A 16546-nucleotide genomic window follows, 5' to 3' on the forward strand; every position below is an offset into this window, starting at 1 on the left:
TTTCCCCCCCCCTTCTTCCCTCGCCGCCCCGGCTCACTTATTAACCGGACAGCAAACAGGCCCCCGCAGCCACGGGCTGTCACGGCAGGAGCGCTGGAAAACTGTCTGCGGAGGGCGCCGGGGCTGCCGAGCGCACGGCGAGCGGGGCTGCCCGCGGCCGAGCCCTCGGCGGGGCAAGAGGCGAGCGGTGGGGACGGCGCCGGAGCAGCCCCGGTGCCCGCACGGCGCCCGCAGCCCCGTTCCCCCTCGTTCGCCGCTCTCCCCCCAGCCCGGAGCCGCGCCTGCTCTCCTGCCCCATCTCCTGGGGAAGCGGAGGGAGGCAGCGCAGCCCCGGCCGTCCCGCGGCTCCCGGGATGCACAGACAGGGACGGCATCGCCCTCCCCGCCGCTGCCCGCCCGGAGAGCTCGGCCGGGAGCAGGGCAAGGAGCGGGTGCCGGCAAGCGGAGCTCTGCTCGGAGCCCACGGGTGCAGACAGGGCTCTGCCTGCTTTTTGCAGGATCTTTTGCCTTTTCAAACCCTGGCTCACTTGCTGATGTGGTTAAACACAGGCGCTGAGGAGTCCACGCGGTATAGTCACATGGTAGTGCTGCAGGGGTGAGCGGGACCCATACCTGCACCCCCACAATGGAGCAGCCTCCCTAAACCCCACTGTACCCTGTGCTCCCCTCCTGGTATTGCGCCACTGTGCGCTGGAAATGGGAATGGTGATCTCCAGCAGGCACTGGGCAACTAGCAGCAGCGGAGAACAGCCTAAAGGCACGCGAAAATGCTCTGCTGTCTGCTGAGAAACAGAGCTGCAGACCGTTTCTGGGTTTGGGGGAAGGTGGTTCCTCTGCCCCCTCTGCCGCACGCACCTTAGCCCCAGCGGGCAGCAGTCACCCCAGTCCGTGTGCTCTGCCCACAAACGGGCGCAGCTGTGGGAGGCAGCTAGGAGGGTGTTGAGGCACTGGAACAGGTTGCCCAGAGAAGTTGTGGATGCCCCATGCCCCGGAAATGTTCAGTGTTGGATGGGGCTTTGAGCAACCTAGTCTAGTGGGAGGTGTCCCTGCTCGTGGCAGCAGGGTTGGAACTGCATGATCTTTAAGGTCACTTTTAACTCAAACTGTTCAATGATTCTATGAAAAATCTAGCAGCTTAACAGCTGTGACAGAGATCTTTATTAGGACACCCCGACACAGACCCCAAACATGAGTACATACCACCAAAAGTTTTACAGTCGTGTCTGGGCACATCAGGAGAAAGGCTCCCTTTGCTAACACGAGCACACTAGGCTGCTCTGTCCAGGCCACCCTGAAAAGGATCTTCTCCTGCCATGAGCAATGGGCTTCTTGGGGTACTGAGAGCCATGCTAAACATCTGCCTTCCCTTAGGCCTTAATGTAGATCCATGTTGCATTGCTGTAACACCTGTGACAAGGGTTGCTCTGGCTGCCTCTTCCCCCAGCAAAACATCCTCCACTTGTGCTGCCTAGCACCTCACTGCTTTCCCACCCATCTTCCACACCCATGTGGGTTGTTGACCACCTTTCTGCCTCAGTTTCCCAGGAAGAGCAGTGTTAAAGCCACAGAGTCCCTGTTTATAGCATGAATGATGCAGGCTGGTGGGCAAAGTGCACAGCCTCTCTGCTCCTGGCTTGGCTTACTCAGTCTTTCCCACTTTCAACTTTCTTCTACCGCAGCCCAACCATACCGGTCCTTTCTCTCCTCGTCCCTGTGTCTTCTTGGGCTCCTGCCCCATCTGCACAGCATCCTCTCAATTTTGGCCCCTTTAAAAAAAAAAAAAAAAGAAAAAAAGAAAAAAAAAGGTTGTAAAAGTCCTGGTTTTGCACAAATATCTTTTGAAGACATGGCCAGAACAACAACAACAAAAAGATTATCAGGCATATATAAAGATAGCAATACCCATATTAATACCTTCTTCCAGTTAAGCTCCATCCCACCACAACCCCACTTGTCTTGGAGCAACACACATTGAAGAGCAGGAATGGCATGGCACCTATCCTTAATCAGGTAACAAGAAACAGTGCTGGGGGTGTGGAGGTGCCAGCTACTCCCAGAAAGCTTCTTCCTTTAGAAAAGTAAGGAAAAGTAGCTGAAGTGATGGTAGGGCATGGCGAGTATGGGTATGGCAACCATGGGAATGGCAGGGCAGCTCATGTCTCTACAGCAAGTCATGTCTGGTGGTATTTTGTGGAGCTGGTGGCTCATGCAGTGGTGGGAAATGCCCTGCCTCCCTCACATCACTGCTCCCAGGGCTGCTGGATTCTCGTGGAGCTGCTCTCTCCAAGCAACCAAGGCGATGCAAAAGAGTTGGGCACGTTTCCAGCACTAGCCAGTGTTCCTTGGCAGCCAGGGAGCACTAAGCAGGGCTGTAGTAAAACAGCAAAACCCCCATGTTTGGTCTGTCTCCCCCTCCCCTTCCCTTCCCAGGCTGTTTTCAGTGGCCTGCAACAGCAGTGGCAGGGTTAGAGCTGCAGAGCTGCCAAGGGACACATGAGAAAAGCACTCCCTTTCCTATGCAGACAAAGCAACACTGATGTGAAAAACAAGAAAAGGCAGACCGTTAGATCCTAAAAAGGAGCCAAGAGCAAAATCTGGGGTGGGCGGAGAATGCATCTCAGCCACTACTAAGTCTGGAGAATTAGTCAGTGTTATCCATAGGATAGGGAGGCAGCCTGTTATCAGGCAGCAGGTTTAAGTCAAACTGAAGGAAAGAGTTTTGCACACAAGACACAATGAAATTACCTTCTTAAAGCTCAAAGTTAAATGGATGCAAAAGAGAATAGGATTAATTGAGAACTGGAACATGCACAGCTATTAATTATGCAGATCCAGAAGCAACTGCTTGTTCACAAGTTTCTTATGCTGCTGAAGGCTAGAAGAGAAGGATCGTGTCCTTTCTCTAACTGTCCATCTAAATCCTCATCCATTGTGCAGCTGGAGACGAGTGCCAACGTCCTGTCTGTCTGATCCGACCTAGCCTGACTCTGATTACATTATAGGAAAACAACACACGAATGAAGCTTTAAGCTAATAATAAGTTAATGTTGAAAAACACTGATGAAAGCAGAAACAAACAATATAGGACATTAGTTCTTAGAAACAGTGCAGGAAGTAAACAAAGACTTAACTTGGAAAATGCGGCTAATACATCTGGGATGGATCATCCACACCCCACCCCCAGATGTTCAAAGATGGTGAGACTTTGAGGCAGTGGGATAAAGAGGGTGAGCAGAAACAGTCTGTGCCAGAGCGGCGAGAATACGAGGAATGAGAATGTGAGCTCTGTTCCCCTCATCCATCAGCTCTATAGCTGAGGGTCACAGGCAGCAAAAAGCTGATCCCTCCATAGCTGGCTGTGGGAAGACTCCACCCGATGTGTTTTAATTCCAGCCATATTGTTATCAGAGGAAGACTGGAAAAATTGAGGAAAGTTCAAGCTAAGAGCCATAAGAATGAACTAAGGAGAGTGTGCGCTGAAAGAAAAGTGATGAGCTTTGACAAGTATGTTTGCCTTGGCGGAGCTACAGCTGTGGCTGCGTGCAGAGGCACCCAGCTGCACGGCCCCACAAACGAGAGGCACAGGTGCCCCATCCCTCACCTGTTTTGGGGGGGCTGCAGTGTCAGCATGGTGCTAGTAGTGCTGACTTGGGGAGGGAGAGGGAAAACGAGGACAGAGGACTGCAGCTGTCCACTGGGCAGCAGGGGAGAACAAGCTGCTTTGGGGAGGTCAGGGGGAAGCTAAAGCAAGGAAGGATGGGGTTTGGGCACTAGCAGCTTTCCCAGGAGAGAGGCTCCCCAGAGTCTGTGAAGGCCCACAGTGCTCTTCTCTGCCAGGAGGGGATGCTGCCCATCCACTGGGAACTCCAGATCCCACTCAGGGAACTGGCAAGAGAGGAAGTACCATCCTGGGGCTTTTCCAGGTTTAGTGCCAGAAGCTCCATCCTGCTACTGGCAAGTTCCCATCATTGGGAAAACAGTATGAAAACTTTTCTAGCATCAGTTCAGAAGTCTTTATTGTGATAAGGATACAGAGATTTGTCTGTGCATCAAAACAAAGATCCCTTTCATCAGAGCAGAGCCCCAAGAGAGCACGTGGCCTGGGTGGCAGGGACTGTTGTCCTGGGTCTGTCCCCCAGCCTCTCCTGAACAGGCTGTTGAGCCTGGTGACGCAGCTGGCAGCCCCACAGAGCCCACACATCCCGCCCCCCCAGCACAGAGCATGGGAAGGATTGGGATGGATGAGGAGAGGGCATGCATCCAGCTGAGAGCTGCTCTTGGAAAAGCTGGGGAGCCCCAGCCAGCAGCAATCAATTGCCAATCAGCCTCTCACCACAGAGGTGATGGCCTCACTTCTGAGAGCTTTCTTCCAAGTAGAAGCTCCACACCGCTTTGCTGTAGGGCCAAAGAAATCAGCTGTAGCCTGTGCACAGATAAGAGCCGGCTGTGTTGGGGAGGAGAGTGGAGAGTACTTAGAGCTTGTGGTGGGGACTGGTGGTTATCTGCAAGAAGTGAGCATGCTGCAGGCACTCAGGCTGCTCTTCTGACCCCTGAAAATCTCAGCCTCTCTAATAGTTTTGCCTCAGACCTGACACTTGGGTGCTTGTGGAAGTCTTTGGACCCAGAGAGACCGGCTTGCTCCCGCACTCTGCAAATCTATCAACTCGTCCTGCAAGGAACCTTCCCAACAATGGACCATTTAACATTTGAACCCAAACCAGAAACACTCATCCCACCTTCCTGCAGCACATCTCCAGGCTTCCTGTGGCAAAATGGGAGGACCAAGGTCTGGAGTCTTGGCAGCCTAGCAGAGCTGATCAGTGAAAAATATGTTAAAGACAAGAACTTATGATCTTTAAAGATGCATTAACGCAGAAGAGCAAAACTGTACAGGAGCTAGTGGCTGGAAATTAATGCCAGAAGCTATCAAATTAGAAATAAGGCACAGATGATTATCAGTGAGGCAGATCAACTGCTTTAACAAGAGAAGTGATACTGTATTACTGCTGGTAAACATAGAAATTCTCACGATTATTGTGAATGATCTTCATGTATGAATTAGGTGGCTCTGGAACGTGCACTTGAGCTGAAAACAGCTGGGTCAGATGCAGCAAAGAAATGAATGTTCATTGAAACTGAACTCTGAGTAGCATCCATGGATAAAGTCTGGAAATAGCAGAGGAAGTGGGGAGAAAAAAAAATCATGCTTTTCTCAAAGGGTTCAAGTACAGCCAGGGATATGAGAGGGTCTCACTCTGATAGGATGCATTTGGTCAACCAAATTCCTGGAGCCTTAGCCTGCTCAAGTGGTTTTTAAATGGCCCATCTGGCATCACCTTAAAACTATTTCTGGAAGGACTGATTCATAAATGCAGTCTAAAAGTTATAAGGTTTAAAAATAATGTAACATATTTTATATCTATTTTAGTTTAGGGCTTTTAAGTTGCACTCAAGTCACGTTTACAGCTTCAAAAAAAAAACCCCAAAACTCAAACAAAAAAATGATAGAAAGAGGGCAGGAAGGAGTAAGCAAAGGTACCAGCTAATCACCTGACTCCAGAATGAAGAGCTAACAATATTAATACTATGAGATTTACAGTAAGGATACAAAACATTGCTGAAGCTCTTCTCCCAGGTTCTGTACTTGACCCTTTCCTTTGGCATAAACCCTTAGCAGGGAGGGATCAGAAGTGCAGATTAGCACAGCCTTTCTCTCCATACCAGCTTCCACATGGGAGTTTCTGAAATATCCCAATTGATCTGCTATTTCCAGCATCACAGCAGATCCCCAAAGAGTCAGGAGAGAAATTACCATTCTGCATGTTTCCACAGTGTTCATCTGGAGGAAGGATGTGTTAACTCGTGCAGGGTGCTTTTCCAGGGCACCTGCTCTGCTACGAAGACTCCATATGCAAGGAAGGTGAGACAGGATGGGGTGTGTTGCAAATAGGGCTGACTGGGGAGCTGGAGCAGCTCTGATCACACAGTCCTCCTACACGCTTTCCAGCATGACCAAAACCTACTGTTAATCTCTCATCCACATATCTTTGCTGAAAATAACAGAAGGAAGACTCCTGAATTCCAACATCTTAATGTTTGCAGATAAAACAAAAACTGGTCAATGGAAAAACAGTGTGGGGAAGCATCACTTGTGGGTTGATCGGGATCACTTTCTTGGAAGAATATTCCTTGAGTAGTACATGTTTCAGTGGAGCCATGTGGAAGGCAAAGCGGCTTGTATTAAGAACCAGTGATGTATGGTGTGAGACGGCAGCTGTACTGGAACGCAACGGCTGGAAAAAAAGGCCAAGCTGCAATAGTTTGACTGGGCAAAACAGCCCCAAAACTTTCTCATAAGTAAGCAGGCCTGGCCCTGAGGTATATGAATGAGGAATATAGAGTACATATCAAATCCAGAGGGTATTACTTTTTATATCCACTGTTAGCAACTCTACTACAGTCCCCTGCTGAAAGCTTTGGTGTCCAAATTTCAGAAAGATGGAAAAATTTTCGAAGAAGTGGAGTCGAGAGCTACAAGTGAAGTCAGCACAGAGCACTTTACAGACTGAAGATCAATCTATTTAATATGATACAGTGACGGCTCGCAAGCACCAGCAAGGAAAAGGGGATTTTGATAGCAGAGTTACTCAGTCTTTCTGAAATGGGCAGAACAAGATCCAACAGAAGCTGAAGCCAGCTAATTCAGAGCAAAAATAAGATACAGATTTTTGGAAGAACAATGAACTGGCCAAAGATCTTACCATGAGACAGGGTAGATTTTTCCCTTACTTTTAGGTCTTTCAATATATTACGGCTCCTACTTCCAGGAATGATGTAGAAATAACTGGGAGACATTTTCCAGCCTGCACTATCCAGAGGGATAGGCTGGGAGAGCATGGAAACTCTGAGGTCTGTGTCTGTGCTTGCCTAGCGGAGGCCTTATTGGGGCTGCATATCCGGATCTCCTCCATGCCTTCTTCAGCTTTCCTTGGGGAAACAGATGAAGGTGTGTTTGCCACACCTTTCTCTCCACAATATCTGCTTTCTTTCGGCCTTCAACACTTACAAGTCATTAGGAAAAGAGATTTCTGAGATTTCGTGGGAGGTAGACAGGCACCAGTGGTTTCCAACTGTTTTTATAAAACAGGAATTCTGACTTACCTCTTTTATTTTGGACCAAGGAACAGAAAAATGGAAGAAAGTGATTCACGGACCTAATTGGTGGCATCGCCCTAGTTGTGTGACAGAAGATGGGCTGCAGTACGTGCACTCAAAAGCCCTGGGTCTTATGGTCATGCAATAAGCCTAAGCCATGAGGGTAGGAAAGGCAAATTTTCACTGATTTTGTTGGTGGAAAGAGTGGTTCAACCTATGCATGCTCATGCTGGTTAACTACTTTTGCCAGCTGTCTATTTATAAAGGAACATGACCTAATAAACATCTTCCCTAGATCACAGGCTGCTGTATGATCAGCACAGTGACACTGGATTGCTTTAGCAGGTGTACACCTGTAGGCATGCTGATCACACCAGAGTCACTGTAGGCATAATCACTCGCTACTGGTCAAGGACCCTCAGCTTGTATGAGCTGTTCCTACAGAAATCAGCAATGCCCGGCTTCCCTGGGGACATGGGAATGGCTCAGTGTAACCATGAGCCAGCTTTGGTCCAGCAACAACATCAGGAAGACATGGGAAAGAGGCTTCTTGCCACCTGCCAAAGGAGCAGCCAGCCACCAGAGCCCAGCTAAGGGCTGAAGACCACCAGCACACTCAGTTTCTTCATCATCATCCCTTCTTTTCCCAGAGTGATATTTGGGAGTCTGGCCAGCCTACAGGGGCCAACCAGCTGCAGGTGGCCATACCCGGCTGTAGGGCTGTGAGGGCTCAGGGTGTGGAAGGTGAGCAGAGGTGTGCTGGTGTGGGAAAGGCTCTCGGGAACAGTTTCATCAGAGGAGGAGCAGGATCACCCTGTGTATGATCGCTCCCAAGAGCTCAGTGGGATGTGTAACCTGAGATTACCCTTGCAGGAGCTGCTGCTTTTCTCTTTATAATGCTGGGCAAAACCCAACAAGCAGCAAAGTTTCACTGAATGAAAGTACGACCCATTTAAGGAGGAGACACCCACTTGTCTGTCCTTGGCAGAGAGAGGTGGTGAGCCTGATGTCCCAACGTCTGTCAGTGCAAGTGTGACTCAGAAGAAATAAATGCCCTTGTTGCACACAGTCAGTACACAGTTCAGTGAGAGGGGCACTGAGAGCAGTGACTGCTCTGCCGGGGTCTCCTAGCCCTGAGCGGCTCGGGTGACATGGCCCCTCTCCCCACAAGGCTCTTCCTAAACAATCCCCTTTTGCAGGCACTTGGGCTTGTGGAAGAGAAGCCAGGCAAACAGGAGCACGGACACCAGCACGAGGGAGCACAGCACCATCAGCCCCACGTAACTGCCGTAGGAAAGAGGGGGCACAGCAGGCTCCTCTGCGGGGATCATGTTGGTCAGGTTCAGCATGTAGCCCAGGGTCCAGCCCGCATCACTGCTGCCAATCTGAAATGGGAGAGGAGCAGAATCAGCACTGGGAGGTGAAGGGGCTGCTTATGGCATTGCCAGGGCAGTGGCACCCCTGGGGAAAAAGGGCTGGGCTGTACAGCAGTGGTTGCAGTTAGCAGCTGGGGTAGTGCCCTCCCCACCATGAAACACACACACCTTTCCAAGGAAGTGGATTCTTTGCCAGTTCTTTTCAGTGAATTCGTAGCCATTTTCCAGGAGAGAGAGGATGTAGGCTCCAGAGAAGCAATATTCACTCAGGTACTTTTCTTTTACTTGATGATACGCTGTCTTCACCTAGGGAAGGAGGAAGTCAACAGGCTGTTAAACACAGCTTCCCGCTGCTCCAGCTTGTGTCTGAGCATTCACTGCAGGTGCTGGGAGGATCTTTCCCCTCTTGCCTTGAAAGTTGCCCCTAACCATTTATCCTACAGAAAAAAATATAAGCAGCTCTTGCTACCTGGCACCTCCAGCCCACTGCCCCAAGCACTGCTCACCTCATGCCAAGGCCGGGCACAGAAGCTCTCAACGGTGCTGGCCACTTTGTCCAGGGCAACGGGGCTTTGTTCGCTGGTCAGGTTCAAAAAGTTCATCACAAAGTAGAAAGCAGAAAAAGCCTGAAAGAGAAAGAATATTTTAACCTAACTGAGCCTCAGCATGAGCAGGACAGCAGAAATCTCACAAAAGAAAATATTTTTTACTTGCAGATAGAGAAATACAAGAAGAAACACTGTATACACAAAAGTAGTTTTATTTTCAAGAGTGATGTCATTTTGAGACACACTCCTCAGAGCTGATGAAAGCTAGAGACCCCAAAATGAAGATGGAGGTAGGAGCTTCACTGACCACAGAATCCTGAAGTACTTCAGTAAATCTCTCTCTACGTGCTGGTGGCCAAGTGGCACATGGTGAAAGGTGCTTGCCCAATGCAATTGTGATCCCATTTTGGCAACTGAATGACATGAGCATGCAGCCAATATTGCAACAAACAGCAGAGATGATGATCTGAAAAGACTGTACACGGTCCCAGCACACATAATCCAAAGTCCAGAAACCCCATCTCTGACCATGGTCAAGAGCTGATAAGTAGGGCACAGTTTGTGAACAGCGCAAGGGAGTATTAACAGTTCCCCTAGAGAGCCTTACAGCCACTGAAGTCTTGTGGCTCTGGGACTGATGTTCAGTGTGGTGTCAAACATGACGTGTTCAGAGCATGCACTGTCTCATCACACCTGAGAAGGAGACTGGTGAGCTGACCGACTGGTTTCAGTACTGCTCACACACTTCTGGATGAATTGCAGCTCTGTAATCGCCACTGACCTCAGGAGACAAGATTTACAGGAGCAGCATGTCACGCACAGCCTGCAACAGGCTCTCCTGTCTCTGGTGCTGGCGATCAGGAAGGGTTGCTTAAAAATGAATCAGTAAATGGAGCTCGTCAAGGAGATGCCTAAAGGAGATGGGTTAGAATGGGAATGATACAGTACTGGTAGTACTGGGGTAGGTCTTACTGTGCTGTGCTCACAGCAAGTACAGCAACACTTTTGTAGTTACATTTCCTGCTATGGAGAATACACTCTAGCATTACTCTGTATTTTTGCTTTTCTGATATTCTGAGTTATAGAGGGTTACAGAATATGAAGACTTACCCCAAAATCCCCTTGTAATGGAGGTAGGTATATCCCATTGAAGGAGCAACTGGAGTAAGGACAATTGGTTTTGTTAAAGAGTTTCTGAATGTTTCTTCGGCACTTCTGATAATCCCCCTCTCCCTGTATGTACAGCTGGCTGAAAGGGAATTGCTTTTTCTTGACTGATGTACAAGGGTTTTTGAAGAGGTCATTTATATTTACAGTCCTCTGATACCCCTCGTGAAAGCATGGATCAAGGAGGCTGCTGTTCTCCACAGTCTGAAAGTAAAATCAACCCAAGTTGTTACACTTCACTCTAGAGTAATACCCTGGGAAAGAGCCATAGGGCACTTGTCAGAGTATATCACACCAAGAGACACACATTGGGTCAAAGTAATGAGGATGGTTTAAGGCACTGGCTGTGATTTGGGAGACATGGGTACTGCCACAGCCTCCCTGTAGTACCCTAGGCAAACTACTTTCAGCCACATTTTGTGAAGCTGTTGTTGATTTGGGATTCTCAGATGGTGAAACATCACCTCCCCCGACTACTTCAGTTGAACACAGTACTCCTGCTATCCTATGCCCAAGAATCAAGGCACCTCAAATTGGTACTACTTTTAAAAACGTTGACTGACACCCCTTTGGGCATCTGCCCAGTCTTTGTGGAGGATAATGACATTTCCCAAATTCAGATAAAGGGATAAGACAGATAGCTGGGACACAGTAACTTTTACAGCACCAGAATGTCAAAGCTGGGAGGGTCCTGGATCTCTACCTACAATTACAGATGTACTTGCCTGTAAGTCTCTGGCCAGTTTCTGTTGCAGAGCCTGGTCCTTCCCATAGCAGAGGAAGCTATGCGTGTACACTAGGTAATCCTTGCCGTAGAGACGAAAGTAAAGCAGGTTCTCCGAGGACTCAGAAGAGAGTTCATTTGGTACAAAGGTAATCTGTGTTGAGGCTCCTCCAAGGTCTAAGGCTCCTGATGTCTCACTTATGGATTTCAGGGAATATAAAAGTTTTGTCCAGCCAGACTTCAAAAAAAAAAAAAAAAAAAAAAGCAAACCAGATACATCAGGCATGGGGAAGATTTATTTGGGAGGGAAAAAAAAAGAGAAAGACCTATGAGAAGAAAGAAGGACAGAACAGAGGAGAGGCAGGAAGACCTGGAGAGAGGCACGAGATGAGAGCTGCCACAAAACACAAGAAAAAGACACAGGCTCAGAAAGCAGAGATTGATTATGTCTGAGCATTTGCAGAAGGATTAAGAATATGAAATCCAATACAATTGTTATGTGAAAAAAACCAATCAATTTACTGTTTTGCCTCCCAGGTGATTTATAAGCTCAAAAGTAAATAACCATTGTCAAACTATGCAGGCACAGAAATACTTTAAATCGGGAAGCGAGGAGGATACTGTACCCAAGTTGAACATTGAAGATGTTGGTGTTTTATTTCAGGCTTTAAGCCTGATTACAGTGGTACCTATGGGTATCAGGATGTATGCACTGATGTATCTTGCCTGCTGAGGCAAGATGTGCTGCTTCCTGGTAAACGGTTCACAAGGGAAGATACTGCCTACAACACTCTCTTGCAAGGCATGATTTACAAAGCACTTCAAGCTGATGGTTCAATTATGGACTTTCCACTGATACAGTACCTGCTTGAAATTGCCCAGCAGGTAATTAATGGTGATCCACCCATAGGCTCCTTCTTCTTGACCACTGATGATTCTGGCACCCTGGAAATTGAAGGGAGCTGAGCGTAGCGTCTTCTCTACTGAGGACAACACTTTGTCAGCTGCACTTTTATTCTCCAAGCTGGATGAATGGAAGAAAGGATGGGAGTTACTCTGGCTGACAGCTCTCAGCAGCCTGTGGGCTTTATTTGCAGGCAGAAACAGAACAGTCCCTCATATGGGTACATTTGATTCTAACTGGCCATATCCCTCTCTGCCACACTTTGACAGCACAGTTGCCACCAGCTGTGATGCTTACAGACCCCACAGCCGAGAGCAGGGCTTGGAGTAGAGGCCAGAACTCCCTTGCTGTCTTGGAGCATATGCATTGGTAGGAATGGGATCAGGGAGATTCCTCTCACCATCAACATTACAGAAGAAATCTGTGCCCTCTGGTACCCCCAGGGAGATTCCCCAGACAGCAAACATACAAGATCAACTCCCTGTCCCAGGCAGGCAAGAGGTCTGGGGCATCCTTATGGAAGTCATAAATTTCAATTAAAGGATATATTATTATGAAGCTACTTTAGCTTTCACGGTCTCAAGCTAGGTTAAGGTATGTGGGGAGATGCAGCATGGTTGGGCACAAAAATCCTAGGTCAGGCCTAATATCATACTGTGGCGGATGTCTGAGCATCGTGAGCATCCCTTTGGGTGCTGTTACCCTCCTTGTTTTTCTGTACTGCATGTGGATGGTGGAGGTGATGGAAAGTTGGAGTGAGTGGAAAAGGACCTTCTGGGTAAGAAGAGGAAGAGCCCAGGGAGACCCAAGGCTCAGAGAGACCAGTGGCAGAAGACTGTATCTGGTCAAAGTATGAGCTGGCAGCATGTCCAAGGATTTTGTCCAAGAAGCCCTCAATAAGCATCAGTGGTGATCTCAGGAGCAGTGCTGCAAGGGAAAGGGAACAAGCCCTGCAGTACCTGAGAAGCCGCATGCCAGCAGTTGCTCCGAGGTAGACGGGTGTCTCTTGGTGCTGCTTTGAGGGAATCGCCAATTCTGCTTGTCGTAGGCACTGTGCCAGAGAGGGACCTGCCTTCTCTGTGGCATGGGAGTAACCTGAGATCCCAGGGCCTGCAAGAAATAAGGACACTTCATTGCTCAAACTCCAAGTGTAACCCCAGAGTGCTGTCATGAGTAGTCATGTTACACCATATCACTACCACAGAGAGCAATGTCAAATTCAACCACCCCTTTTCTAGGGAGTTTTAGAAATGCCACAGCACCAAGTAAGCCCAGTGCATGGAGGGATGGTCCCAGGGCCCAGCATCTGACACCCGCTCTCTATGAAGTGGGCTATGGACTAGTGATGAGGGCTGCAGTGAGACATATTGCTTACTTAGTATGTCTTGGACATCTGCAGACTCGCCTCTGTTTTTGCAGAGATGTGCCCTGAATGTACCCTGGATCTGTGCCTGAAAATCCCTGACCCTTCACTACTCTGGGTTCTTGAGGGGAAGATGTTGTCATTTGTTTGTGTATTGCACATGCAGCAATGAGTATTTTGCAGCTATCCCCTTTCATGCTAGCCCAAAGAAAAATTCATTGTCCCTCCCTGCCACATGCATCCTGGACAAGGGCCTGCATGGGCAGCAGTGAAGCCTGCCCTACGTTTGCTATAGGTTGCCATACGCTCAGCATGCTGCTCATGGCATGGCACGCTGCAGTGCCCAGCAGCTATCGTAGCAACTCGGTAAGTGTGACTCTCCCCTGTGCTGCAGACAGGCCTGAAAAGACCCCAAGCAGGCTCTGACAACACTTCTCCTCCCCTCAGAGTGCAGCGATCCATGATAGTCTGCTCTGGTCCTTGTCACGTACATCCTTGAGCATCTTTAATTTATTTCTTTCTAAACCATACAATATCTACAAGCAATTAAATAGAATACAAAAATAAACCATGACATGCGTAAGTTGAGCAACCTTGGACTACAAGCCCAGTGGCCAGCTGGCAAAGGGGCCTTGAAAAAGAACAAACTGTGTCCTCCCCTCTCCACTGCCTGACGTTCATTGGCACTTTGGCAAGGGTGCATGCAGATATTTTACTTATTTGAGAACATTCTTTAGTGTAGATCTTTCCAAGAAGCACTTCTAAGCATCCTAAAAGCAAAAGCAAAAGCAGGTCCAGCTTTCCTCTCAGGAAGGTCAGGCACATACAGATCCCCATGGGAAGTGGTGGGATACATGTTAGCCCACAGATCTAAACCAGTCTTAACTATTAACCTCTTCCTCCAAGTTTCTCCTCCCCCTCCCTTAGGCTGCATTCTCTCTTCTCCATCCCGCGCCACCTCCACAGCTCACTTTTCTCCTCTTACCTTCGACTTTACACACCTCCACCTGCTGAACCACCCCAGTGTCGTTCTCCTTCTCTGCTGGCCACTCATACACATACAGGTTAGTGTGGGACGACCCCGCATCCAGCACAATCCCATACTGTGGGCAAAACAGAGCTGTCATTGCACCTGAGGCACCGAACCAGATCCAGCATGCACTGATCTCCACACATGAGTGGACCAGAAATGAACAGCCCATCTGACAACTGTGGGAACATGCTGTATCATTCCCTTTCTCAGTAGTGCTCTGGTGCAAAGTTTTCATCAAAGGATATAAGAACAGAGAAGCAGCAAAGTTGGGACTGATTATTTAGGGTATGATCCCCTGTGAAGCAATATCTGTTTTTATTTCGAAGATGTAAGAGGGGATGCTTAAGGTGCACAAAGTCAGAGAGATTATCCAGACTCAGCAAAGGCAGCAATGTGTCCTGGACCACCATGGATGCCTTAACCCCCCACCCTGGCTTATTTTCCTAGAAGAGCCCAGTTTATGATACCTTAACATTCTTCGGAAGTGGCTTGTTTTGGGTCACAGCTACAGCAATTAAAGCAATTATAGCCAAAGTAGAGAGGAATCCCAGGATGAGTAGAATCTTTCTTGTCCAGGACATCTTTGGTTTGGTACCTGTGACTAGAGCAGAAATAGGATGATAGTATCCCAGTAGCCCATCTTACCTCACCCCAAAGGTCTCCAGGCACATTCCTGCAGTCCCTTTCCACTATGAAGCATCTGCCTTTGCCCACTGCTGCTCCCACCTCCTACTCTATGTCCTTGTGTGGGAATTTCTTAGAGGCAGAGATCCTCCGATTCCTGCTCTGGTTTCTCCTTCATATATCCCATGGTTGAAATGTCACCTTACAGATTAGGCTCAGCCAGTTTGGTAATTGTTTAACAAAAAGACCATACACAACACAAAGCTCTAGAAAAGGTATCAGTGAAAATATTTTCCAGATTTATAATCTAGCTGCAAAATCTAGCTGTAAATTCAACACTTACAACTAACAAATAGCTTCAATATTCTAGGGGACATACCTGCTCTCACTACAACATGAAATCCATTTCTACCCATACTGAAGCTCCATACTCAAGCCCACTGATTCATATGGATACTAATTTCTCTTCTTATACATAAATACTTCGGGAGGCACTTAGGAGTACATTATGGGTCACCCAGGGTGACAACACCTCTGTGCAGACAATGACATCAATATCTTCATGCTTCAAGAAAGTAAGGTGACTGAACCTGCTTTGCATCTGCATGCCAGAACTGGAGTTCCAGAGGTCATTCTCCAGCCCTCAGGCGATATTGGATCGATGCTCCTAATCTACCGTGGCACCCCACATCACATATGCAAATAATGAAAAGTATTCATGTTCTGAACACGGTCATCTTCTAACCACTCTGGTTTCACATCAAAGTCAGTCCCAGGTGCCAGAACTATACAAAGTGTTACCCAAACTTAGAGACAACCCAAAAAGCCTATTTTTAGAATTTAGCTCAAGTGAAAAGAAACAAATTGTAGACAAATAATGTCTTCCCACCTACCTAGAGAAAATGGAACCTAAAAATGCCAAGAGGACTTGTTTTGATGATCTCCTTGTGGGAAGGTCCATGGGAAACCTAAGACTGACCTGGACCTTTGTGCTTCCTCTCTTTGTGCTCATGTGTAAATCTGCTGAGGTCGACTGTGAAATTTGGAAGCTTATTATGCTCGCGTTTTGTGAGTGCCTGTTAGAGGCACAGCGTGCTTGCCAATATCTCCAAGAATGCAGGTTAAAAAAATAGTCTGGTGCACATACCAGACAGCAGGAGGTAAGAACGTATTTTATACAGCTTTATTCAAAAATGCCTCAGAACTCCTGGCTTGAAGTGATTAGAAACAGCAGAGCAGGACAGCTGGGAGACTTTTCTTCTTATTGGAGACAGTAGTATGCTATAATGTATAATTACCTGCACAGTATAGACATGAAGGTAGCACGCTTGAAAACTGAAGCCGCCGCTGACAGTTGCACAGCATGTCCACATAACTATTGCCACTCTTACTCTAAGATCTTGTCCAGGGGCAGCCTCTAACAACTTTTTTTGTTTATTTTCACAGGATTGAAGGATGGGTAACTTTGCATCAATGCTAATGCTTCTAAACTTTCTGTTGTGATGGGTATTATTATTTCAGCAGGCACTCTCTGGAAGTAGCAGCATTAGCAACAAAGCAGGAACAATTTTCTCTCTGTAACAGATCAACTAAATAAACAGATGTATAAAACCCTTGTCTGTAGGCAGAGGCATAATGATAATTGTCTGCAT

General features: G+C 47.9%; 1 protein-coding gene across 11 annotated transcripts in view; it reads right to left on the bottom strand.

The window, feature by feature from the left end:
- Positions 1–1164: 1164 nt before the first annotated feature.
- ENTPD1 (ectonucleoside triphosphate diphosphohydrolase 1) overlaps positions 1165–16546 on the bottom strand; it is a 68234-nt gene continuing 52852 nt past the window's right edge. For 6 of the 11 annotated variants that reach the window (XM_054071642.1, XM_054071640.1, XM_054071643.1 and 3 more), the window contains 9 exons: positions 14738–14871; positions 14223–14340; positions 12834–12984; positions 11835–11994; positions 10972–11208; positions 10190–10450; positions 9038–9157; positions 8700–8837; positions 1915–8540 (listed from right to left, as the gene is read on the bottom strand). In XM_054071642.1, coding sequence (XP_053927617.1) covers positions 8334–8540; positions 8700–8837; positions 9038–9157; positions 10190–10450; positions 10972–11208; positions 11835–11994; positions 12834–12984; positions 14223–14340; positions 14738–14851 — 1506 coding nt within the window. In that variant the 5' untranslated portion in view covers positions 14852–14871 and the 3' untranslated portion in view covers positions 1915–8333. Of the gene's footprint in view, positions 1767–1914; positions 8541–8699; positions 8838–9037; positions 9158–10189; positions 10451–10971; positions 11209–11834; positions 11995–12833; positions 12985–14222; positions 14341–14737; positions 14872–16546 lie in introns of those variants that run through there. The other 5 variants (XR_008450686.1, XR_008450689.1, XR_008450685.1 and 2 more) reach the window with 5 other exon arrangements.

Source organism: Cuculus canorus, chromosome 7, assembly GCF_017976375.1.
Source record: "Cuculus canorus isolate bCucCan1 chromosome 7, bCucCan1.pri, whole genome shotgun sequence".
Classification (NCBI taxonomy): domain Eukaryota; kingdom Metazoa; phylum Chordata; class Aves; order Cuculiformes; family Cuculidae; genus Cuculus; species Cuculus canorus.